At 36.9% G+C, this 25,198-nt stretch overlaps 1 protein-coding gene across 1 annotated transcript in view; it reads left to right on the top strand.

Annotated features, from left to right (window-relative positions):
* ITFG1 (integrin alpha FG-GAP repeat containing 1) overlaps window positions 1–25,198 on the top strand; it is a 266,220-nt gene that overhangs the window by 99,618 nt on the left and 141,404 nt on the right. Inside the window, exons 7-8 of the mRNA XM_036751887.1 lie at window positions 2,106–2,167; window positions 8,002–8,086. Of these exons, the coding sequence (XP_036607782.1) occupies window positions 2,106–2,167; window positions 8,002–8,086 (147 nt within the window). The remainder of the gene's footprint in view (window positions 1–2,105; window positions 2,168–8,001; window positions 8,087–25,198) is intronic.

Below are 25,198 nucleotides of genomic sequence, written 5' to 3'. Positions count from 1 at the left end.
AACAAATTTATTATAACTGTTACTATCCACAAGGAAAAAACTTCATGTGACTCAAAATTTTAAGAAGTTGTCTAACAAGATCTTTTTTTTTTTTGATCCATGTCTCACATGCTGTGTAACTTCAGATTTAATGCTAGCTGAGTGTGTTGTTCAGGTGGACTTTTCTTGTGCAAGAGTTCTTTATACCAGTATCATCATGGGTCCATTTCCTATTCATCCTGTTTTGGCAACTGTTAGGTACAAAGCTCTATAAGCTAGACTAGTTACAGCATATAGGTGGAAGAAAACCCTCAGGGGATGAAAAGTATTAAAAATAAATCATACTAGAGGTATATGAAAGAGAACTAAAAGTAATGGAATATATTTTAAGCATTATCTAGGCTTTTCAAATGTATGTTACTTAATGCTCATTGAAAATCACTGGAAATATATTGAAAATAATACTTTTATCTTTATCAGTTGTAAATTTCAATAACACAAACATTAACTTAGATTAACTCAGAAGTTTTCACTATTTACATGTTTATCTGCACTCCACAGTTGCTAATCTGACTATACAGATGAGGAATCTCAATCACAAAAATCTTAAATTTAGTCTTATTAATGAAAAGTTCTTTTCCAATTGTGCTCCCTTTGATAATATGAAACGTTCTATGTTAACTTAGTGGAGGAGGAAGGTTGAAATTGTTGTTTCCACTCAGAGGCCACATGGTATAGTGGAAAGAATGCTAGAATTAGGAAATATCTGACTTTAAATGACATATGAAGCTAAGTAACTGTTTGGCTCTGGGCTAGTCACTTGTCTCTAAACTTCTTTTTCTTTATTTGTCCTTCTATACATATTCCCTCTCTCCTGCCTCATTGCTGCCTAGCAAAATGGCATTACTTATGCTTAAATCTTGTTTATTCGCTATCAGTACTCTTATATTATGTTCTGTCTCCAGGTAAAAATAATCTTTTTTTTTTATTTTGCAAGTTTTTGCTATAGATTTGTGAACCACACTTTAAGGGAAGAGCAGGATAGAACTTCTAGACAAATAGCCCTAGATTGAACTTTAGACTATACTGAAGTCTTCTCTCTGTGTGTCTCTCTGTCTCTGTTCGGGGAAGGGGGGGGGGGCGGGGCACTCTGGCTCTGGCTGGCTGTCTTTCTGTCTCTGTCTCTCTGTCCCTCCTCTGTCTCTCTCTCTCTCCGTCTCTCTCTGTGTCTGTCTCTGTCTCTCTGTCTCTGTCTCTCTGTCCCTCCTCTGTTTCTGTCTCTCTCTGTGTCTCTGTATCTCTCTCTCTCTCTCTCTCTCTCTCTCTGTCTCTCTCTCTCTCTCTCTCTCTCTCTCTGTCTCTCTCTCTCTCCCCCCCCCACCCTCTGTCCCTCTACTTCCCTCCCACCCCTCTCTCACTCTTTCCTTTCCCGCTCTCACTCTTACTACCCCTCCTGCCTCCCCCCTCCTTAACAGGTACTTTAAAAGCATTTGGTAAACCTCAAAGTAATAGTAATTATTCACATATTCACATTTATCTTCTGCTTTCTAGCAATAGTCCTGTGAGGGCAAGCATTATTATCATCCTTTGTAGATGAGGGGACTAATGTGCCTTGTGCATCCAACTAGTAAGCCAGAACTTGAATTAGGGTCTCCTAACATGAAGATCAATGTTGTTTCCATGACACTGTGCTACTTCCCTGCTGGTTTTTTTTTGTATTATTATCTTATATTTAGGATTTTCACATAATTGCATCTTGTAATAGGACAAGATATCTCAAAATGTTAAGATTTTATCTGGCTTAAACATTAGCATGACATTTTCATATTTCATTTTTTATAAGGAATAGTTTAAAACAGAAAATGTCACAGTGTTACATGACAGGAAAATTTATCAAATCCTCTGGTGTGTCTACATATAATATTGGTCCTTTTTAAATGAACATTGGGTTATGAAAAATAAGACTGGATTTACTTCTGAAAAGTCTACCATAAGACTAAGCCTGTTCAGATTTTTTTCAATTTATCCATTCATGTCTATGATGACCATAAAAGTTATTTTCTCTGTTGTGAATGTGCATATCATATTGGCTATCAAAATTTGCAATTATAACTTTTCTTTTCCAGATTTGTTCCTTACTACAACATCAGGTTCCAGTACCTCTCAATTTGAGATATGGGAAAATAAGGTAAGAAATCTTTAAAAGTTGGGCCTTTTAAAACCATGACTTGCAGCAAAAACACATAACTAAAGGAAATATAATCAAAGTAATCACCCTCATATTGGTTTCAGAAATAAATAGAACAGACATTAAGAGCCTGTAGTTGTATTGTTGCATTCAAACTGCTGAAGGAAATGATTCACTCAGCATCAATTCCTCTCCAGGTTTTTAGCACAACTGCCAATTAAACCAATCAGTCTACCCTAATGTGCATGTTAACAGGGTTCCTGCAGTGTTGTCAGCTGTTCTAAGAGGTTACTGTCATTTAATTTGTCAGCATGATGGTTTATGAAGAAAAATCTTTTTAAGGGACTAATTTCCCCTCCTTCCCTCCAGGCTTATATATTTTTAGTCTGGTTTAAACATGACTAAAAGAAATTAGATTTAGATATGAGCTTACTGCTAAGTTGACTGGATTGAATTGTTTCTCCCAGTAAAATGTGTTTCTGAACTTTGCCTTAAAAAAACTACCCAAATTGAGGGGTTTTTGCATGTAATTTTTACATATCATAAAAGAATAATTCATCAGAGGCCTACTGAAATCTTTAAGGTAGAAACAGGGTGTCTTAATTTCCTAAATTTCAATCATTTTCAACTTAAGTAATCCTTTATTTTGTCTAAATTGGTTCCATGGTCCTTACTGTTTTAGTAACTAAAAGATGGGCAATAAGATTTATCAAAAATATATAACAACTTTTTTTATATTTTACCACAGCCTTGTGCAATGTCTTAAACATAGTAGGTGTTCAGTAAACATTTATTGATTTATTGGTTTTAGGAAGTTTTACAAATAATGTTAGAGACTTTATAGTAACTTGGCAATTATAAATATTCCCCTCATCAACTGAGTACACTAATGTAGGGAGACATCCATTGGAAACCATTTTTTAATCCCAGGATTTAATCTTTTTATCCAAATGTAAAGAGAAATGAACATGTCAAATTGAATGTCCTGTGAATTCAACATGGAAAAAGGAAATCCTCGAATGTGAAATACAATGATACTAGGCTTCATTTTTGTGTTCGTTCATTCATCAAACATATATTAAACACTTATTTACTATGTATATAAATATATGTATGTATATATATATGTATAGATGATTGGGCTGAGGGAGATAAAATTTAAATTAAACAATAACTTTTCTCATGGAGCTTACTGTTCACCTTTGAAATATATAAATAAAAACACATATTCTTTGTCTGATTTGAATGTACACAGTTTTTAACTTTTTATTAAGCTATGTGACAAAATAATAAAAAGTTATTTCCTATAGGCTGCATAGTTTAACTTCTAGGGTAGTAAAATGCAAGAAATAAAGATCATTATAATGGAAAAACAAATTCTTCCAGTACTCATTTATCAAACAGAATCACTGATACTATGAGTAAAATTATATCTCCTGTATATATATTGTTTTAATACATATATCTTAGCTTATATATTGTCATATATCCATCTCTATCATTCCTGACCCCTAGTACCAGTATAATAGTATATTTCTATTATATTCATTTATATTTTCATATAACAATATTCTATCATCAACCTGCTTTTCTCTCTCTCCATTTCGTCTCTCTTTTGGTCATCTTATGACTTGTTATCACTTTGTGCCTTCAAATCCAAAGACCCTGTCTCTGTTCCAATTTCTACCCAGAACTTTGGTCTTAATATTTCTAGTTCTGTTGGTTAATTCCACTGGAATCATCTATGGGGTTCCAAATTCAACATATCCAAAGTTGAATTCATTATCTTTCACAGAAAACCTATAAATTCACTTTTTTTTTAATAGTACTTTTATCTTTTCAGACACGCAACCTTATAAGCTTGGAGTCAAGCTGGTGCCTGACTGTGCTTCTCTCTCACCCAGGTCTGACAGACCTTTCTTAATTGACCTTCTAAGTTATCTTTGGCATTTGTGGTTTGAAAAGTCTGGAAACCACCATAGCTGCCAGTGATTCAGTCCCCTGAGGCCTGCTCCAGGTTTGCTGGGGCCTGGTCTGTGCTGGCATGTTTTACACTGGACTATGCATCTCTCTCAGACTGGTGCAACAGACCTTTCCTTGTAGACCTTCCAGGTTGTCTTGGGCTGGAAATTTGTTTCATTCTGTCATTTTGTGGGTTCTGCTGCATTAGAATTTGTTTAAAGTCATTTTTTACAAGTATTTGGAGGGGTTTGGGGGAGAGCTCAAGCAAGCCCCTGTCCCACCCCCCAGTAATTTCTTTATTGGCAAATCTGGTGGACTTTTTTCAATCATGTTCTTTCTCTACTTATCTACTACATTCTAGATTTGTCAGTGTTGACCACCCTTATCCCCTGGTCTTTCATAACACTACTCTCTAGTACTTTGCCTTCTACCATTTTATCCAGTCCTTTTCAGTCTCTTTTGCTGGTTCATCATCCAAATCATGCTCCCTTGCTGTGGCTGTTACCAGACTCTGTCCTGGGTATCCAGCTTTTCTTACTCGACTCCCTCTCCCTCACCCCCTTTCTCTCTCTCTCTCTCTCTCTCTCTCTCTCTCTCTCTCTCTCTCTCTCGCCTCATCAGTTTCCCAGGGTTCACTAATTTTTGTTCCAGTTATTCCAGCTCTATATATCCAGCCCCAGTCTTTCCCCTCAGCTCAAGTCCTCCATTACCAATTTTATATTGGATGTTTCAAATTCCATGCCTTACAAACATTCCAAGCTCAACAGATCCAAAATGAAACCCATTACCTTTCTCTTCAAACCCACCACCCATCTTCCAAACTTCCCTATTTCTCTTCAAGCCATCACCATTCTTTTGGTCTCCCGGGTTTGTAAATTTAGAGTTAATCCTCACCTCCTCATCCTCCCTCACTCCTTATATCCAATCAGTTGCCAAATCTTGCCATATATATTCCATAATATTTCTCTCATCAATCCCTTCTCTCCACCAACACAGCTCTCACCTCAATTCAGGCCCTCACCCCCTCTTACCTAGGTTATTACAGTGACCCTCTAATTGAAGTAGGGGGTGATGTCAAGGGATTGAGACAGCTTCAGGGCTCTGCTCCCTCTAGTCTATTCCCCATACTGCTTTCAAAGTAATTTTCATTAAGCTTAAATTTTATTATGTCACTGTCCTGCTCATTAAAGTCTAATGGTTTCCTATTGCCCCTAGAATAAAATATTCACTTTTCTGTTTAGCTTATAAAACCCTTCAGAACATTGCCCAGAATTATTTTTCCCACCTCTTTGTACCATGCGCCTCCTCCCACCCTCAACAATGCAAACAAGCTGGTCTCTCTCTTCTTTGCACATGGAGTTCCATCTCCTATCCCTGTGTCTTCATGCTAGTTGTGCCTCACTATCCTTCTCACCTATCTTATTGACCATTTCTATTCCTGAAAGATGCAGCTCAGGCACTGCCTTCTATATCAAGCCTTTTCTGACTTCTTCAATTGCTCATTCCTTCCTCCTCCTCAATTACCTTGTATTTAACTATAGTACTTTGTATTTATTTGTATTTATTCTGTATAGACATATGTTCTTTTTATGTCTTCTATTCAAACTAAACTCCTTGAGAGTATTTGTTGCATTAATACACACATATGTACATATGTACATAGATATACACACATAAATATACACATATAGGTTCCCATCCCTTTACCTGCTTTTCTCTCTCTCCATTTCGTCTCTCTTTTGGTCATCTTATGACTTGTTATCACTTTGTGCCCTCAAATCCAAATTACATGCAGAAGACTCTTAACTCTTTGCCCCCAAATTGACATGAATTAGAAATCAAAGCCTAGCACAATCAGTGCTTAAATAAATGATGATCCATAAACTGCTTCCACAATTTTTTCTGCCTTGACAATTTTATTTTCTAGAAGTTTCGGAAAATAGTAGTTGAACTGAGTCTTAAAGGGAACCAAAGATTCCAGGAAGCATAGAAAGATGAAGAAGGAGTGCATTCCAGGCATTGAGAGCAAAGGCATGGAGATGGGAGCTGGAGTGTCTTAGCAAGGAGGCCAGTTTGTGTAATAAAGCAAGAAAAGTAGGCCTGGGTCAGGCTGTGAAGAGCTTAAATGCCAAACAGATACATTTATATTTGATTCTGGAAAGAGTTGGAAACCCCTGGAGTTTATTCAATAACATTGTCAGACCTGCACTCTAAGTAAATAAATCCCTGTAGTGGCTTTGTGGAGGATGGGTTGCAGTGGGGAGAGATTTAAGACAGGGAAAGCCATAGTTCTTGCTAATAGTTTGGGGAAAAGGCAATTAAGGCCTGAACTGGGATAGTGGCTATATGAGTGGAGATGAGGGGTCAGATGCAGTATGTGACAACTTTTCACATATGTTCTCTTGATGCTATGGCTTACTTGAGTCATATGTCAAGCTTTCTTTGAACTTGTTTTTTCCCTCTACTGTTTCTTGTTGTTTTATGAGTCATTACTGCTCGTAACATTTTACCATTTTTTTCCATAATATTTTACAAACACATTTATAGTCTAAGGTGATATTGCCTTTGGCTTCCACATTTGTCCACTAGCTAGAAGACTTGATGTTTTCTGATTGAGGTTTCTTGGTCTTTTGATGTCTCCTCTTGATTGCAATGGATTTTTATACATTAAACTTATTAACAAATGCTGATAGTGTGGGTGCATACTTGTTCTTTTGTTAATTTCTCCCTTTAGGGAGAATCAATTACTTGTTTAAATAGATCAGGTTAGAGTTGCCTTAATTGCATACTATATCTTCTCGTTATTTTTTTCTAATTTGCTCCTGATTTTAATCCTTGGTTTTTTTTTTTTCAAGCCAATGGAAAACTACTCCATCAGTAATTGTTTCTTGTTTGTTAAAATATAATCGTTCATTTTTGTAATATTATTGTTTGCCACTACTTAACTTTTATCAGAGGAAGTGCTCATGCTACGTGAATATGAAGCTACAATATAGCCTGCAAGTCTTTGGCTTTTCTCTTTTCTTATTCCTGAACTATTTTCCTAAATATTTTTCACTTTACTTTCCTATGCCTACCCTTGTATTGAGTCGTTGAGTTACTGAAGTATATGCTTCTTTCATTGGAAGGTCTTTTCAGATTTTTTTAAAAATGTCTGTCTCCTCATCCTGTACAAGAAGTAAAAGGCTCAGAGACTGACATAATGTTCATGGTGATTCTTTTGAAAATGTTTGTCCCTGACATTGGCAGTTACAAGATGACTGACTACCCCATGAAATGATGCTTCTTGTTGCCTTTGGAGATATACATTAAGGTCACCTTGGCCAACTCTTTCATTTACCCCTACAACGAGAACTCACAAGCTATCTGTCTTCATTTACAGCTAGAATGTCCAGACTAATGCAGTTCTCTTCCTACAATAGTGTGTCCACTAGTTGGTCCCTAGACAAGGATCTTACATTCTAAGTACTCAAAACTGACTTAATGAATGTAAACAGTCTTAGAATTGTATGATTCTTGGAACCTTCCACCATGCTCCTGCCATTCTCCAACATCCCTACAGAAGACTAAGGGGCCACCCAGGACTAAGGATGATGGGTTATCATGACCAGAGAATTATCACCAAGTAGCAGCCTGCTAGTGATGAACTTCCCCATACTTGCTAGACTGAGTCTCAGAAAAGTATTTTAGTCTGTTGCTAAGACAATACTTGAAGCTTTTCCAGCATTGTACAACCTTCCAAGATTTGTCCTCTTCTGAGATGGGGTTGTAGGACCCTGGATCACCTTCATGAGACATTAGAGTAGCATTTTTATTTATATTTTCAGGGATGGCTCTCAGCATTTCTAACGTAGCTATATCTGTGTTTACAGGATGGAAATTTTTCTTCTGCCAGTTACATAATTCAGAAGCCCCAAAACATGAAGCTGGTTGGTCAGTCAGCATTTGCAGACTTTGGTAAGGATGATTATTTGTTTGAATCCCTCTTCCTCCCCCACCTTTAGAAAGTATAAGATTTTTCCCATTCCATTTAATAAAATCAATTCTGGTTACTTTTCTGGGGTACTGGAAAGTGTCCACAATGTCTCTAGCACCATTGCAGTTGGAAAAGAAAAAAAAACCCATGAGGTCAAGTTTAGACCATGGCCTGAGGTTCAGCAATTGTATAATCTATTCACATGAAGCTTCACATAGATTATTCCTACATGATGTATGTTTCTGTCATATAACTATTGTTTAATAAAAAAATAACAATGGGGATTATTTTTGTTATAAATCTATGAAGTAGAGCAACAGCATACTGTAGTAGGGCACTGGACTTGGAGTCAGTATGTGTTCAAGTCCCACCTCAGATATTTACTAGTTTGATGACCCTGGGAAAAGTCATTTAACCTTTCTGTGCCTCAGTTTCTTCATCTGCCACAAACTAGGCAATTGGACTTGATATCCTCTAAAATTCCTTTCAATTATAAATTCATGATCCTATGTACTAAACATATCTGCCATATACCTAGAAGGAAATTCTTAACCAGGATATATGTGTGTATGAGTGTGTATATGAATAGTTATATATACATACACAAATGTCTATAAAAATGGACATAAGAAAGCAAATTTGAAGTACATCATAAGTTTCCCTTATTTTTAGGGTTTTTTCCAGAGTATAATAATTTGATGGTTTGATGAAAAATATTTGTTGTGTGTTTCCATACTGTTTGCATTAGCCATTTCATAACATTTAAGCATTCAAAATATTGAAGCTTGGCCAAACTTCTTCCCCAAAGAAAGCTGATTAGAACCGTAATATTTTCATGTTTTCATTTGCGTAAGACCATGTTAGGTAAAAACTAGATAGACACAATTCCAATTGAACAATTCATGAGAGTCATCGATTGTACATCTCAATCTAGAAATTTAGATCTCAGAAATCAATTAGTTCAGCTCGATATTTTATTTATTAGGAAACAGGTATGGAGGTATAATGTTACTTACCCAGGGTCACACAGATATTAAATGATAGAACTGAGATTTAAACCCAGACTCTGGTTCCAGATCCAACTTGCTTTTCCTTCTGCAGCATGCTGCATCCCTATTTTTAAGCTGTTCCAAAAATTAAAGGAAACATAACCTCATGACTCTAGTATTCACCCTTTTAGAAAAACATTGGAGTTCTCAGTTGTGGATTTCCCACCAGAGACCAAGTAATGTTCCCTTTTCTGTGAGCTGTAGGTTCAATTTGATTTGCAAGGTCCCAGTTTGGTTAGGAACATTCAGAAAGTCTTATGACCACTTGGCAATCAGTTAAGGATAACATAGAAAGAATTCCCAAATTGGGTAGTACAAGTGAATAATGAACATCTAAAGTCCCTACCAGCACTGCAATTCTTCAACTCTCTTTTTCCAAACCAGTTACTATAATCATGGATAAATTAAAAGTTTCATTATCATTTAATAGTACTGCATTATTCATGAAGTAGCCTAAGGGTAATAGTTTAAATATTAAAGAATGTTTATTGATTTTACTGAAGTCTCTAATCATTTGTATACTGTTTATATCAATACCACATGTATTCTCCATAGTACATCCAAACATTTCCTCTCTCTTCATTCTTTTGTTTTATAGTCCAAATGTTATTGCTACACAAATATAATCCTTAAATATTTTGTTGTTCTCTTCCTCAAGAGCTCAAGTCAGTCCCATAATTCTAAAGTTGAACATCTTTGGAAATAAAAATAATTTTGGATAAAAGGTTCAGCTAAAATCCTTTTCTGTTCCCTGTCACTTTATGAATCAAATGTAAAACTCCTCTGTTTCATTATTTAAAGCCCTTCACAAGTGGCCCCAACTTACCTTTAAACTCTGTTATTACTTACGTAACTATATACATGTATATAATATTTTTATGTATGGGATTTTATACACACACACACACACACATATGGGAATAGCTAAAAGAGACCTCAGAAGTCATTTGACTCAACTCCCACGTTTTATTGATTGGGAAACAGGTTTAGAAGTGTCATGTAACTTGTGCAGGATCACACAGGTATTCAGTGATAGAGCTGAGATTTAAACCCATGTGCTTTGGTTCCAGGTCCAGCATTCTTTCCCTTCTGCAGCATGCTGCATCCCTATTTTTAAGCTATTCAAAAAATCAAAGGAAATCTAAACTCATGACTATAGTATTATTCCTTGAATTCCCAATTATGGATTTCCTACCAGAAACCAAAAAACCTTTGCCTTTTCTATGATTTTATATACATATCTTTCCACTCCTACCTACCTCCATTTTTTTTCTGATGCTTCATCACCTATAATGACAGAATATAGCTCTACATCTAATAGTTTGCCTCTGAGTCAGAACCCACTGTCGTGTTATGGTATTTTTAATTAAGGGACCCAAATTCCTGAGGTTCAAGGAGCAGTCTCTTACAGAGATCTTGAATCTATACATGCTATTTGTGGAACTAATTCACGTGCCTCATATATTTCATCTGAATCACCTCCCAGATATGAAGAAAAAGATACTGTGGATTTTGACTATCCCACCTATTCTATTTCTTTTCCTTCATCATCTTAGCCTTACCCACCCTTAACTATGATGTAAGAGTTCACATTCCCTATGGCCATTTGTATCTGGCCACACATTTATTTAATTTGTTTTTATAATAAAAATAAATAACCAAAAGCTTCACTTATACTTCATTCCAGCCAAACTGGCCTTCATACTCTTCATCGTACATGATGCTTCATCTCTCATATCTATGTCTTTGCATTGATCTTTCTCCATTGCTGAAATTCACCCCTCCCACCCCGTTACCTCTTAGAATCCCTAGATTCCTTCAAGATTTTGCTCCAATTCCAATATCTTTATGAAGTCTGTCCTGATACTCCCATCTACTAGTACCTTCTCCCTCAAATAACCTTGTACTTGTGTGTGTGTGTATGTGCATGTATGTATTTATGTGTACTTACATGCATGTATGCATGCATATATACACGTTATCTTCTACAGCTAGATGTAAATTCTCCCTCTGTCACTTACATATTTGTATCCCCAGTGCCTACAGCAGTGTCTGAAATGTGTTTGGTAGGTGCTTAAGAATTTTGGATAGGAGATTGTTTAAATACCTGCCCCTCGTAGATTCACAAACTTTTAGATCTAAAAAAAAAAAAAAGCCTTACAAATTATCTAGTATGAGCTCCGCATTTTACAGGCCTAGTGAGTAGTTTGCGTAAGGTCACGCATCAGTTTAATAGTAGGGACCAAAACTTGAACAATAATACATCACATTACTATAACACTTAAATTTCGCAAAGTACTTTCCTCAGGAAAAAAAAGTTATGAGATACTGTATAAATATTATTATTCCATTCTATGGACAAGAAAACTGAGAATTAGACCAGTCAAGTAACTTGCCATGTCACCCAGCTTGAAGTCAAAGGCAGGTCTCTTTCTGATTATCCCGACTTTGCTCTGACCTGGGAGTCCACAGTACACTGGGAATAGCAGCTGATGGTTTGAGACCTATAATGCCATTTAGAAGGCCACATGAACCCAGCGTAGACATCCTTTCATATTAGCATGTAGTTACTACTACATAATCATAATAAAAAACAAAAGTAAGAAATAATCACACTCAATTTATATTACATTCAAACCTAAAATAGCTGGTCTCAAAATTTATTTATTTTTCTGCACAGTGTTCTTAGGAATTTTTTTCCCCTTTAAAAAAGAGAACAGATGAAAAGAAAACAATATCTGGAATTACTCTAGAAATCCTGTGATGAGGAAAGATGAAGCTAGTCTCCTAAAGTTTCTCCATCAATAGCACAATAACTGACAAATTGCAAAATACCCAAGAATATGTTGACTAAACATTGCTATCTAGTGCAGGAAAAGTTTTTCTGTTTAACCTTCAAAGAAGCAAGTGACACCATTCCCTGAAAATCTTAATGAAAGTGAAACTTTACTTCCCTTCTAGGTAATCTTGTTTGTTGTTTATACTAGGGTACTATAAAATAAGTATGTTACAGTCATCAATATGCTTAATGCATATATCTTTTCCTTAGAAAGAACATATGAAGGAATATTATTTCTACTTTTCAGGTAGGGAAAGAGAGAGAAATAGATTAATAGCCTTCGGGTACAGAGTGTCTTTGGCAGAATTTGAATTATAAGGTCTCCTGACTCATTAACCTACATTTGATAAAGATACAGAAGACCAGACTAACTCTATTTTTATCTACCCATCACACTCAATAAATCAACATTTATTCACTGCTTACGAAGTATACTGTGTTTGGAGCTAGGAAGAAAAAATACAGCAGTAAGATAGTCTCTGTGCGCAAGGAGCTTACCTTCTTTTGTGGGGACCAACATGTACACATGTAAGTGAATTAAAAACATATACAAAGTAATCTAGGGGATGAGGGGATGTGAAACTACCAACAGGGCAGGGGTAAGGGAGCAATCAGAAAAGGTCTCATGTTAAGGAGAGCACTTAAGCTGAGCTTTGAGGTGAACTAAAGGAATCTAAATGTTTAGGGGCAAGAGTGGCCTACATAGTACATACAGGGAATAGCAGTAAGCCAGTTTGACTGGATCATAGAATATATGAAGGAGAAAATGGGTAATAAGCCTGGAAAGGTAGCCAGGAGCTAGATTGTGAAGGGCTTTGAATGCCATACAGAGAAGTTTCTTTTGATTGCTAGAGTCAGTAGGGAGCCACCAGAGTCTTCTCTAACAGAATAGTGACTTGGTCAGACCTGTGCTTTAGTATTATCACTTTAGCAGCTGTGTGCAGGATAGATTGAAGAGGGAATTGGAGGCAGGGATTTTGACATATATGATCACAGCATTTCAGAGTTGGAATGGATCTCAGAAATCGTCTAGTCCAATCCTATATCTGAGAAGAAATCAATTACACTATATAATATCCCTTCCAAGTGATCATCTAGCATTTCCTTTATTAGCTAGCATTTATATAACACTTTAAAGGTTGCAAAGAGCTTTATATATGTTGTCTCATTTGATCCTCACAACAACCCTGTGAGCTAGGTGCTATTCTTATCCCTTCTTCACAGAAAAGGAAACTGAGACAAACCAAGGTTAAGTGACTTTGCCCAGGGTCATACTGCTAGTAAGTATCTAAGGTGAAATTTGAATTCAAATCTTCCTGACTCAAAATCTAATACTCTATTGATTTCACCACCAAGCTACCTCTAAGGCTACCTTAAGACTTTTATTAACAGAAAACTTGCTTCTCCTTGAGATACTACATTCTTCTTTTGGACAGTCCTAATATAGAAAGTTTTTCTGTATATCCCAGTATAATTCTTGTATAGCATAGTTTTCAGTTCCTTCAGTAATTAATCCTCGTTACCTTCTTTTAGACAAATTCTAGCTTGTCATTATACTTTATTAAAATTCAATGCCTGGAATTGAACACACCACTCCTTATGTACTTCAGACAAAATAAGGGTCAATGAAACTGCAGCCTCCAGCTTACCCTAAAACCAGTTTTTACTGCCATGGCAACTAGTTGGCTCATTCACAGTCCACTAAAACTCCCAGTCCTTTTTCACATCATACATATTTTTTTGGAGGGGGGAAGGCAGGGCAATTGGGGTTAAGTGACTTGCCCAAGGTCACACAGCTAGTAATTGTGTCAAGTGTTTGAGGCCGGATTTGAACTCAGGTCCTCCTGACTCCAGGGCCAGTGCTCTACTTACTGCACCACCTAGCAGCCCCCACATCGTATATATTTAACAATGTCTTTCCCATCCTGTACTTATGTTGTTAATTTTTTAACCTAGATTTTATACTTTGCATTTATCACTATTACATTTCATTGTATTAGTTCCAGTCCTTTGTACTAGTCTAATGAGATTTTTTTATCCTAGTTGTGTGATCCAAAGTATTAGCTATTCCCACAGATCTACAGATTTGATTATCATGCTATTTATACCCTCAGCCAAGTCATTAATAAAAATGTTGAAAATCCTAAGACCAAGGAGAGCCCTGTGTCTCCACTAAAGATTTTCTTTGAGGTTGATATTAATCATTAATCACTTCTTTATTCATCCATTTCTGAATGCACCTAGCTATCTCATCATCCAATCCACATATATCCATCTGGTCCACAAGTAATGTGAGGGACTGAAAATAATTGGCAAAATTTAGCATATGATAGATACAAGGTTCCTCTGGAGTCCCAAGGTCATTCCTTGATCAAAGAAGAAAATGAAGTTACTTTGACTTGATTTCTTGATAAATTCTGGTATTTACTGATCATTGCTTTCCTTTCTAAGTACTCAGAAAGCATTCCTTTAATAATGTGTACTAGAATTTTGCTGGCAATATCCAAATTCACTGCCCTATAGTTTGAAAAATCATGGATTTTAAAGTTGAAAGGTACCACAGCTTCCATCTAGTCCAAACCATACATCTTAACTTACTTTGGAAAATCTGTATCATATTTACCAATTTGCTATAAAGGACCCATTACCGAAAACTCAAAATCTCTTAAAGAGATCCTTCCTTTTCCTGTCTTGCACAGTTACTGATAAACACATCTCATTGTATACAGTAAGGACTTAATTTGGAGTTCACTAGTCCCTTGTGATCACCTGGGAAGATTCTGAAGGATGCTAAAAAATTATAAGCAACATTTAAGCCAAATCACTTTGCCATTTAAGAATCTATCAGTAGTTTAACCTAGTTGGTTTTTACTTCAGAGCATAGTAAAGACTTAACTTATGTGGGTAATAACATTTTAACAAATTTCAACTCATATATTAGCACTTTTCCATGAATATGATTATGAATAAAAGCAAATGATAAAAAAAATCAGTATTTCTCTTCTTTTTTTCATTAAGCATGCCCATTTTATAATCATGTTTATAAGAATCTTTGTGCGTTTCTCATACTGAACAAATACTCATCCATGAAATCTATTAGTATTTTGTATCTCTAGCCACCTGACATTCTAAATCTGTCCATTTTCCAGGCCAGGAAACTCAGCAGATGAATAGTTATCTGATAGCATACTGATACCATCTGTGATAGGAGCAATATTCTAATCCCTACTTCCTTGCAAGTTAGCATAATTTTTCCTTAAAAGGTGTCGAGACATTTGTTGAGACATGATTGGCTCAGACTCTTGACATCTCTTCATCTTCACCTAAGTACTAAGTACTCATGTAGAGTGTGATCTGGTAAGAATCCAGCAAAAAGATACTGAAAAAGAGCAGCAGATAAGTAGGAGAACCAAGAGAGTGTGGTATCCTGAAAACCAAGAGAGAAGAGAATGTCATAGAGGAGACGGTGATAACAGTGTCAGAGGCTTCAGACAGGTCAAGAAGGAGGATTGAGAGAAGGCCATTGGATTTGAATATTAAGAGATCACTGATAACTTTGGAGAGAGTGGTTTCAATGGAATAATGAGGTTGGAAGCTGGATTGTAAGGGGCTAAAAAGAGAATGAGAGACAGTGGAGGCATTTATTGCAGATGGCCTTTTCAAAGAATTTAGCCACAAAGGGCAGAAGATATATATTTGATAGTAGGGATGGGCAGGTGAGGTAAGGGTTTTTTTCAAGATGAAGGAAACACAGTCTTATTTATAGCCAGTAGGGGAAAAAAAAACAGTAAACAGATTGAAAACAAATGATAGTGTGAGAATAACAAAGGTGGAATCTTTGAAGGAGACAATATGGGATGGGATCACTTGAGCAAGTGAAGGAGTTAGCCATATTTAGAAGTAACATCATCACATCATGTGAGACAGAAGTGGAGATAGTGACAGAAAGCATGTGAGATGAAGAAGAAAGAGGAAGAGGGAGCTCATGGCAAATGGCCTCAATTTTCTTTGTAAAGTATGAAGCAAGGTTCTCAGCTGAGAGGGTAGAGGGAAGGGGAATCTTGGGAGGTTTAAGTAGGAGTGAAAAGATTTTAAAGATGTGCTGTGCAAAATGAGGTAATGAGTTGATGAGGGAGGAATAGTAGGACTGTCTGGCAGCAGTGAGAGCCTAGTTAAGATTGAATAACTTTATGTAATTTACAGTGGACCAATAAGAACAGTTGTGTGATTTTCTCTACCTTTGTTCAGCAGCACATGGGGAGCATCAAAGACAGTGGATGGAGGGATTGATCCAAGGCTGAGGCTTGGCAGGGGACAAGTGGTGAAATGATAAGGGGGCTAGAGACTCACAAGAAGGGGACAATGTAAAGTTGAATTGGTTCGTTGGAGGGTCAGAAGGGTAAAGGGAGGAGAGAGTTGCTACTGAAGAGGTGATAGCCTGAATGTGAATGGAGAACACAAGGATTGGAGGTTATGGTGTGGGTGAAGCATAGGATTTAGTAAGGGAAAGCAAAGGGAAAGGTGAGAAGCCAATAGATCATAGTTAGATAAGGAGATTTTTGAATTCCTGAACATGGAGGTGGTACATTTGTGATGGCAAGATCAAAGATATGATCGTATTTGTGTGTAGCTGAGGTGAGGTGGGTGAGTAGATCATGGTAAGTGAGTAGGTTGAGGAACTGAGTGATTATTCCAGTGCAATTCAAAGAATTTTTTTATTTCATATTTTATTTTTTCCAATTACATGTAAAAATAATTTTTAACAGTTTTTTTAAATTTCAAGTTCCAAATTATTTCCTTCTCTCATCCTCTTCCCTGTCCTCAAGAAGACAAGCAATTTGATATAGATTGTACATGTGCAGAAAGTTTAAAAAGGTATACTTTGATCTTCATTCAGACTCTATCAGTTTTTTCTCTGGAGCTGGATAGCATCTTCCATCATAAGTCCTTTGAAATTGCCTTGGATCATTGTATTGCTGTGAATAATTAACTTATTCACAGTTGATTATGGTGCGATATTACTATTGCTATGTACAATATTCTCTTTGTTCTTCTCACTTCACTTTACATCAATTCATGTAAATCTTACCAAGTTTTTCTGAAAGCGTCCTGATTGTCATTTCTTATAGCCCAGGAGTATTCCATCACAATCATATACCACAACTTGTTCGGCCATTCCCCATTTGATGGGCATCCCCTCAATTTCCAATTCTTTGCCACCACAAAAAGAGCCGCTATAAATTTTTTTTACGTGTAAGTCCTTTTTCTTTTTCTTTGCTCTCTTTGGGATACAGACCTAGTAGTGGTATTGCTGGATCAAAGGGTACACACAGTTTTATAGCCCTTTGGGCCTAGTTCTAAATTGCTCTCCAGAATTGTTGGATCAGTTCATAACTCCACCAACATTTTTTTAGTATACTTATATTCCCATATCCCCTCCAGCATTTGTCATTTTTAATAAGTGTGAAGTGGTACCTCAGAATTGTTTTAATTTGCATTTCGCCTGTCAATAGTGATTTAGAGCACTTTTTCATATGACTTTTCAAGTGGCATTGATATCTTCTTCTGAAAACTGCTTGTTTATATCCCTTGATCACTTATCATTTGGAGAATGGCTCTTATTTTTATAAATTTGACTCAGTTCCATACATATTTGAAAAATGAAGCTTTATTAGAGAATCTTGCAACCTTCGAATCATCCTCAATTCTTCCTTCTCCCTCAGTCACCTAGTCTTTCTTAAGTGCCTCCTATGTGCCAGGTCCTGTGCTAAGGACTCTCTATCCACCCAGTCACCAACTCTTTGTCTTTTCTGCCTTCATGCCATACCTCACTTCCACACTATTCTCTCTGGTCACACAGATACCACCTTCCTCTCACTTGCAGTGGTATAAGACTCCTTGTGGTCTCCCTGCTTCCATTTGTTCTGTTCTCCACTTGAATCCATCTTCCACATAACTCCTAAAATAATCTTAAAAAACAGTTCTGACCATATCATTGCCCTAATCTAGAGTATTCACTAGCTCCCTATATTGCCTCTAGGCTAAGGTAGAATACAGATTCTTCAACGTGGCATTTAAAGCCCTTCATAATTCAGCCCATTTTCCCACACTTAGTCCACCTTTCTTTTCTTCATCACTACATTCCCATTATACCGGCCTACTTGCTGTCCATAGATCTCAGTGTTCTATCTGCGCTCTATGCCTTTGCACAGGCTATCTGGCTCCCTCTTCACCCCAGTATGCCTCTAACACACTATAACCTCCCCTTATTTCTTAAAAGCCTTAGCAAAAATGCTTATTCCTAAGGAAAGCCTTTCTTGATCCCCATCCGCTCAGATTTTCTTATATTTATCTTTATAAATATGTGCTCCTTCAGTTGAATATAAGCTCTTTGAGTGCAGGTGCTGTTTAACAGTTGTCTTTGTATCCTCAGATTAAAGCAAAGTTCCCTTGCACAGGCTTTTTTGAATTATACTAACTTGCATTGAAACCTGCTTTGATTGATTGGCTAAATTAATCAATAGCAAATATTACTACTTTTCACTGAAGCTCTTTGGTTGCAAGATTGGTAAGTTTTTTTTTAGTTTTAATTATAAAGCTTCAGGATCAGTATCACTACCTTTATATTGCCTTTATATGTTTTGTGGGCATCAATCAAATTGAATGCATAAGACAGTAGTTGGAAGCATTGTGACATTTTTGGCATGTTAAAAAAAAACTTTCCTTAATGTGACCTTTAAAATCATTTAAGAATTAAAGGCTCAGATAAAAAAAAATTAAGCTAGTCTTAAGCAGGGATATTATATAAGGTTTTAGAAAAGAACGATACCTCCCAGTGTTATAGTATGTTTAGAGAATGTGTCAATGTATTTCTCCCCTTGCTCTACAATCATTTGTTAGTTCATCAGACAGTAGTCAAAAACAATACCTAGTAAACATGTGAAGTAAATATATTTCACAATACTTTTCCCTGTTCATGCGTTTTTAGGTTAGTATTATTCTGATGGTGAATAAAGAGTTGTTGAAAACAAGTCTGCTGTTGAGTCCACAAGGCAGATGGCATTGAATAATGTCATGAATATTAATACATCCAAAATCCATGATGCTTGCATATATGCATTTCTCTGTAAAAATGTACATTTGAAGAGCTGTCTAAAATTGCATTTTTTTTCTCCTAATGAGACTAGTAAAGGCAAATGACCAACAATAAGAGAATTTAGCATGGTTTCAAAAGCTTGCTATTGATAGGTATAAAAATTATATTATTAAAGTGACTTTTAAAATAGCTAGGATATGATTTTATAATTCATATAAATGTTAGCAAGTATCCATCATTGGGAATTTTTGCTTATTTTCATATGAGTATGTTTTTAGACATTAGGTGTCTTGATTGTTTTCCTCTATTTGGAAAGGAATCTCCCAGAATGGAGGTTGTACTTAAGGATATAAGATATTCAAATGGATCTGTAATCTTAACAATCTGGAAGTTCCCTCCTATGATACAGACTACTACTTGTCAATGATTGTGCATTTTATACAGCCGTGATCCATGTAATCACAACAATTTGTCACAGGGGCCCACCCAACATGGTGGAGGCCTTCTTTCATTTCTCCCAAAGTGGCAAACCAGTGGAGCATTCTGTCTATTCACCTGTCATCTCTTGTCATAACGACCAGACCATTCTTTCTTCCTACCATATGTTTTAGTAATATAATAAATGATACGGAAACCTAGTCCAGGCTCTTGGTCCATCACTTAGACTCACTTCTATGTATGTAGAAATTCATACATCAATCATTCATCAAATACTTACTAAGTTCTTATTATATGAGAGGCATCTGCTAAGCCCTAAGAATACAAAGAAAGGTAAAAACATGTTCCCTGCCCTCAAGGAACTTAAATTCTAGTGAAGAAGACAGCATGCAAATACCTAGGTACATACAAAATACATACAGTGTGAATGGAAGGGTAATCTCAGAGGGAAAGCAGTAGCAGGGATTGGGAGGGCCCCATAAAAAGGTACTGGCTAATAAAAAGGCCATCCAGAATATACATATCCCTACTAAAAAATCTTTTTAGATTTTAGAGGTTTTCTGTTGCCTCTAAGATAAAATATATGTTAATATATGTTCTTTTGGCATTTATGATTCTCCAAAATCAGGCTCCCACCTACTTTTACAGTTTCAAGTCCAGTCACTCTCCATCCTGATCAGACAAGCCTAGCTAACTGTTCCCTGTGCCTGATATTCATTCACTGTATTGATGCCTTTGCCCAAATGGTCTCCTATTTCTGTAATACCATCCCTCATCTCTACATAATAAAATCCCTAGCTTCCTTGAGGACCCACAGTGCCGGAGTAAATTCCTGTACTGAGCTTTCCCTAATCTCCCTCCCTCTACTTCTCCCAACCAGTCATCAGTGCCTCTTCAAATTACCTGATAGGATTTTGTATAGAGAGGCCATATAATGACTTGGATAGAAAGTTGGTTTCAGAACCACAAAGCCCTGGGTTCAAGTCCTGCCTCTGACATATACTGCGTGTGTCATTTGCCTGTATAAGTCACTTGCTTTCTCTGTGCTTTCAGCAGTTCTCTAAGACTGTAAGTCACAAAGAAGTTGACAGCCAGCATTGGTAGAAGGAGTGTTCTCATCTAGAAGTTCCCTGTATCAACATTTCATCTTCTGACATTGCCACACTCTGGTACAAGTCTTCATCATCTTATACTTGAACTACTGCAGTATCCTTCTGGTTAGTCTCCGTGCCACAGGTCTCCCCACTTCAGTCCCTTTTCCATTTAGGAAGTGCTCTTCCAAAAGTACAGGTCTGATCATACCACCCCACATTTCAATGAACTACAATGACTCCTTTTTACTTCTTTGTAGAAAACCCTAGGCTTAACTTTTAAAGTCCTTCATAACCTGGTGCCTTCCTACCTTTCCAGTCTTTTCATAAACTATTTTCCTCTTGCTCCAAGTACTCCATGATCCAGTGACACTGGCTTCTTTGCTGTTCCTTGGACAAAATATTTCATCCGCTGACTCTGCCTTTTCACTGGTTGTCCTCCATGGTTTGAACTCCCTTCTGCCTCATCTCTACCTATTGGCTTTCCTGACTGCCTTCAAATCTTAATTAGAATCTCATTTTCTATGAGAAGCCTTTCCCAGTCCCCCTTATGTTAGTGCTCTCCTCTGTTAATTATCTTTAGCTTACTTAGAATATATTTTCTTTATACATAGTTTTTTGCATGTTATCCCCCCTCCATGTTAAATTTTGAGCTTCTAGAAAGCTGTTTTATTCTCTTTGTATACCCAGCATTTTGCACAGTGGTTGACACATAATAGGTGCTTAATAAATGCTTGTTTGCCTTGATTTCAAACCAAAACAATTTTTCTTTGTTACAAGATACTCTGAATCATTTTGCTAGGAAATCTAGAGAGGATAAGTCAAAAGAGAGTGAGAACGCTCTTGCTCACACAGAGTTATGATCTGTTTAGACAGGAGGGGGATGTATATTAAAAAAAATGCTTAATAATACTAGAGTTAAGTAATACCAAAATACATGAGATAGCACAAAGATTACCTCGCCTGTTATAAAATGAGTGAAAATATGCATATAATAACTTCTATATGTTGAGAAGAGTAAGTAGGAATTGTCTGGCTCAGAGAAGAAAAAAGATATTTAAGCTGTGAATTAACAAATGAGTATGACTAAGCTAGAATGGGGAAAGGTACTCCAAGATGGGAGAATATGATAAGCAAAGATCGCAGATGAAGGAAACTCTACACTTTTAGTAGGTAGTGAATAGAGTTATTTCTGTTAAAATTATGAGCCATCTAGTTCATCATAAACACTAGATTTTATATCTTGCTACCTAGCTGTCAAGTATTTGATTTAGGTATGATCTTCCAATAAATTAGTTTCTAATTGAGGTCATTAAAAATATTGACACTTTAAAAAATATTAACATGGCAATAATTGAAAGAAGAAGAAATGGGAGGGGGGGAGAAAAAGGTTACATGATGAGGGGATAGAGCTAAGATGGCAGCTAGAAAACAGAGACTTGCATGAGCTCCCCACCAGGTCCCTCCAAAAACCTATAAGAAATGGCTCTGAACAAATTCTAGAGCTGCAGAACCCACAGAATAGCAGAGGGAAGCAGGGCTCCAGCCCAAGACAACCTGGATAGTCGCTGAGTAAGGTCTATTGCACCCTGCTGGGAGCAGAGCAGAGCAGAGCCCAGCGTGGGCTACACCCGGACCAACCAGACTGGGAGCCAGGCGGAACAGGCCCAAGCGCCCTGAATCAGTGAGCTGTAGCAGTTACCAGACTTCTCAACGCACAAATACCAAAGACAACAGAGAACGTTAGTGGGAAAAGATGCTGGGACACAGTGAAAGGAGTTCACAGTTTGGCCACCACCCCAGGGACAGCTGAGGCGGTGCAGCTCTGAGGACAGAACTACAGCTGCAGTTGTTTCTGGCCCCAGGCCCACCTGGTGGGAGGAATTAAGTGGCAGATCAGAGCAGGAGCCTGCTTAAGATCTGAGTCTTGGTCCGGGTTGGAGGTTCTTAGGGGAGGAAGAGTGCTGGTGTGGCAGAGCTTGCTATGTAGAAATAGTTCTGAAAACAACAGTGCATCCCCTCAAGTTTGGAATGAAGTACTCTCTACAAGCAGTCATACCCTGCTGAAAAACTCAAGGTTCAAGTAGTTGGCTGGCAACATGGCCAGGCAGCGAAAATGCACTTAGATTCAATCTCAGACTTTGGAATCTTTCTTTGGTGACAAAGAAGACCAAAACATATACAGAAAAAGTCAACAAAATCAAAGAGCCTACATCAAAAGCCTCCAAGAAAAACATGAACTGGTCTCAGGCCATGGAAGAGCTCAAAAAGGATTTGGAAAAGCAAGTTAGAGAAGTAGAGGAAAAATTGGGAAGAGAAATGAGAGTGATGCGAGAAAACCATGAAAAACAAGTCAATGACTTGCTAAAGGAGACCCAAAAAAATACTGAAGAAAATAACACCTTAAAAAGTTGACTAACTCAAATGGCAAAAGAGCTCCAAAAAGCCAGTGAGGAGAAGAATGCTTTGAAAGGCAGAATTACCCAAATGGAAAAGGAGATCCAAAAGACCACTGAAGAAAATACTACCTTAAAAATTAGACTGGAGCAAGTGGAAGCTAGTGACTTTATGAGAAATCAAGATATTATAAAACAGAACCAAAGGAATGAAAAAATGGAAGACAATGTGAAATATCTCATTGGAAAAACCACTGACCTGGAGAACAGATGCAGGAGAGATAATTTAAAAATTATTGGACTACCTGAAAGCCATGATCAAAAAAAGAGCCTAGATATCATCTTTCAAGAAATTATCAAGGAGAAGTGCCCTGATATTCTAGAGCCACAGGGCAAAATAGAAATTGAAAGAATCCACTGATCACCTCCTGAAAAACATCCCAAAAAGAAAACTGCTAAGAACATTGTTGCCGAATTCCAGAGCTCCCAGATCAAGGAGAAAATACTGCAAGCAGCCATAAAGAAACAATTTGAGTATTGTGGAAACCCAATCAGAATAACCCAAGATCTAGCAGCTTCTACGTTGAGGGATCAAAGGGCTTGAAATATGATATTCCAGAGGTCAGTGGAGCTAGCATTAAAACCAAGAATCACCTACCCAGCAAAACTGAGTATCATGCTCCAAGGCAAAATATGGATTTTCAATAAAATAGAGGATTTTCAAGCTTTCTCAGTGAAAAGGCCGGAGCTGAATAGAAAATTTGACTTTCAAACACAAGAATCAAGAGAAGCATGAAAAGGTAAACAAAAAAGAGAAATCATAAGGGACTTACTAAAGTTGAACGGTTTACAAGAATATGTTTACATTCCTACATGGAAAGATGATGTGTATAATTCATGAGACCTCAGTATTAGGGTAGCTGAAGGGAATATACATATATATATATATGAAGAGATGATATCTAAAAAAAATGAAATCAAATTAAGGGATGAGAGAGGAATATATTGAGAGAGGGAGAAAGGGAGAGATAGAATAGGGTAAATTATCTCACATAAAAGTGGCAAGAAAAAGCAATGCTGTTGGGAGGGAAAAGGGGGCAGGTGAGGGGGAATGAGTGAATCTTGCTCTCATTGGATTTGACCTGAGGAGGGAATAACATACACACTCAATTGGGTATCTTACCCCACAGGAAAGAAGGAGGAAGGAGATTAAAAAAGGGGGGATGATAGAAGGGAGGGCAGATGGGGGAAGAGGTAATCAAAAGCAAACACTTTTGAAAAGGGACAGGGTCAAGGGAGAAAATTGGATAAAGGGGGATAGGATAGGAAGAAGCAAAATGTAGTAAGTCTTTCACAACATGAGTATTGTGGAAGGGTTTTACACAATAATACACATGTGGCCTATGTTGAATTTCTTGCCTTCTTAGGGAGGGTGGGTGGGGAGGGAAGAGGGGAGAGAATTTGGAACTCAAAGGTTTAAAAGCAGACCTTTAAAAAAAAAAGTTTTTGCATGCAACTCAGAAATAAGATATATAGGCAGTGGGGCATAGAAATCTATCATGCCCTACAAGAAAGTAAGGGAAGAGGGGATGGGGGGAGTGGGGTGACAGAAGGGAGGGTTGACTGGGGAATGGGGCAATCACAATATATGCCATCTTGGAGTGGGGAGGGAGGGTAGAAATGGGGAGAAAATTTGTAATTCAAACTCTTGTTAAAATTAATGCTGAAAACTAAAAATATTAAATAAATATATAATGATTTAGGGGGAAAAAAGATTACATGATGAAATTGTGAAACCAGTATGATGCTTTGTAAAATGTAGATGTTAATTCCAATTTAACTATGGCAGGACTTAGTTTCTTAGTGTGAAATAACATTCATACCAATTATACTTTCCTTCTCTTTACAATTAGTTATACTCAATTACAACCTAGCAAATTAGAGTTGTTTCTTGATTGGTACTTGATTTGGAAATAAAAGTAAATCAAATGAGTCATGTGAAAATTTAAGTTTTACATTTAGCGTGAATGCTAATTGGCAATTGAATGTTCATTTTCTCTCTTACAAAAGATTTCTTAAAATCAAACTTTTTCAAGGAGAAATGATGATTGCAACACAGGAGAAACATTTAGAGAAGTCTAGGTATAAATTTTCTGAGCTTGATTTTACTGTTTGAGTAAATTA

The sequence above is a fragment of the Trichosurus vulpecula genome, chromosome 3, assembly GCF_011100635.1.
Source record: "Trichosurus vulpecula isolate mTriVul1 chromosome 3, mTriVul1.pri, whole genome shotgun sequence".
In the NCBI taxonomy this organism is placed as follows: Eukaryota; Metazoa; Chordata; class Mammalia; order Diprotodontia; family Phalangeridae; genus Trichosurus; species Trichosurus vulpecula.
Note: the sequence above shows the minus strand (reverse complement) of the source record. Positions and strands in the feature narration are given on the sequence as shown.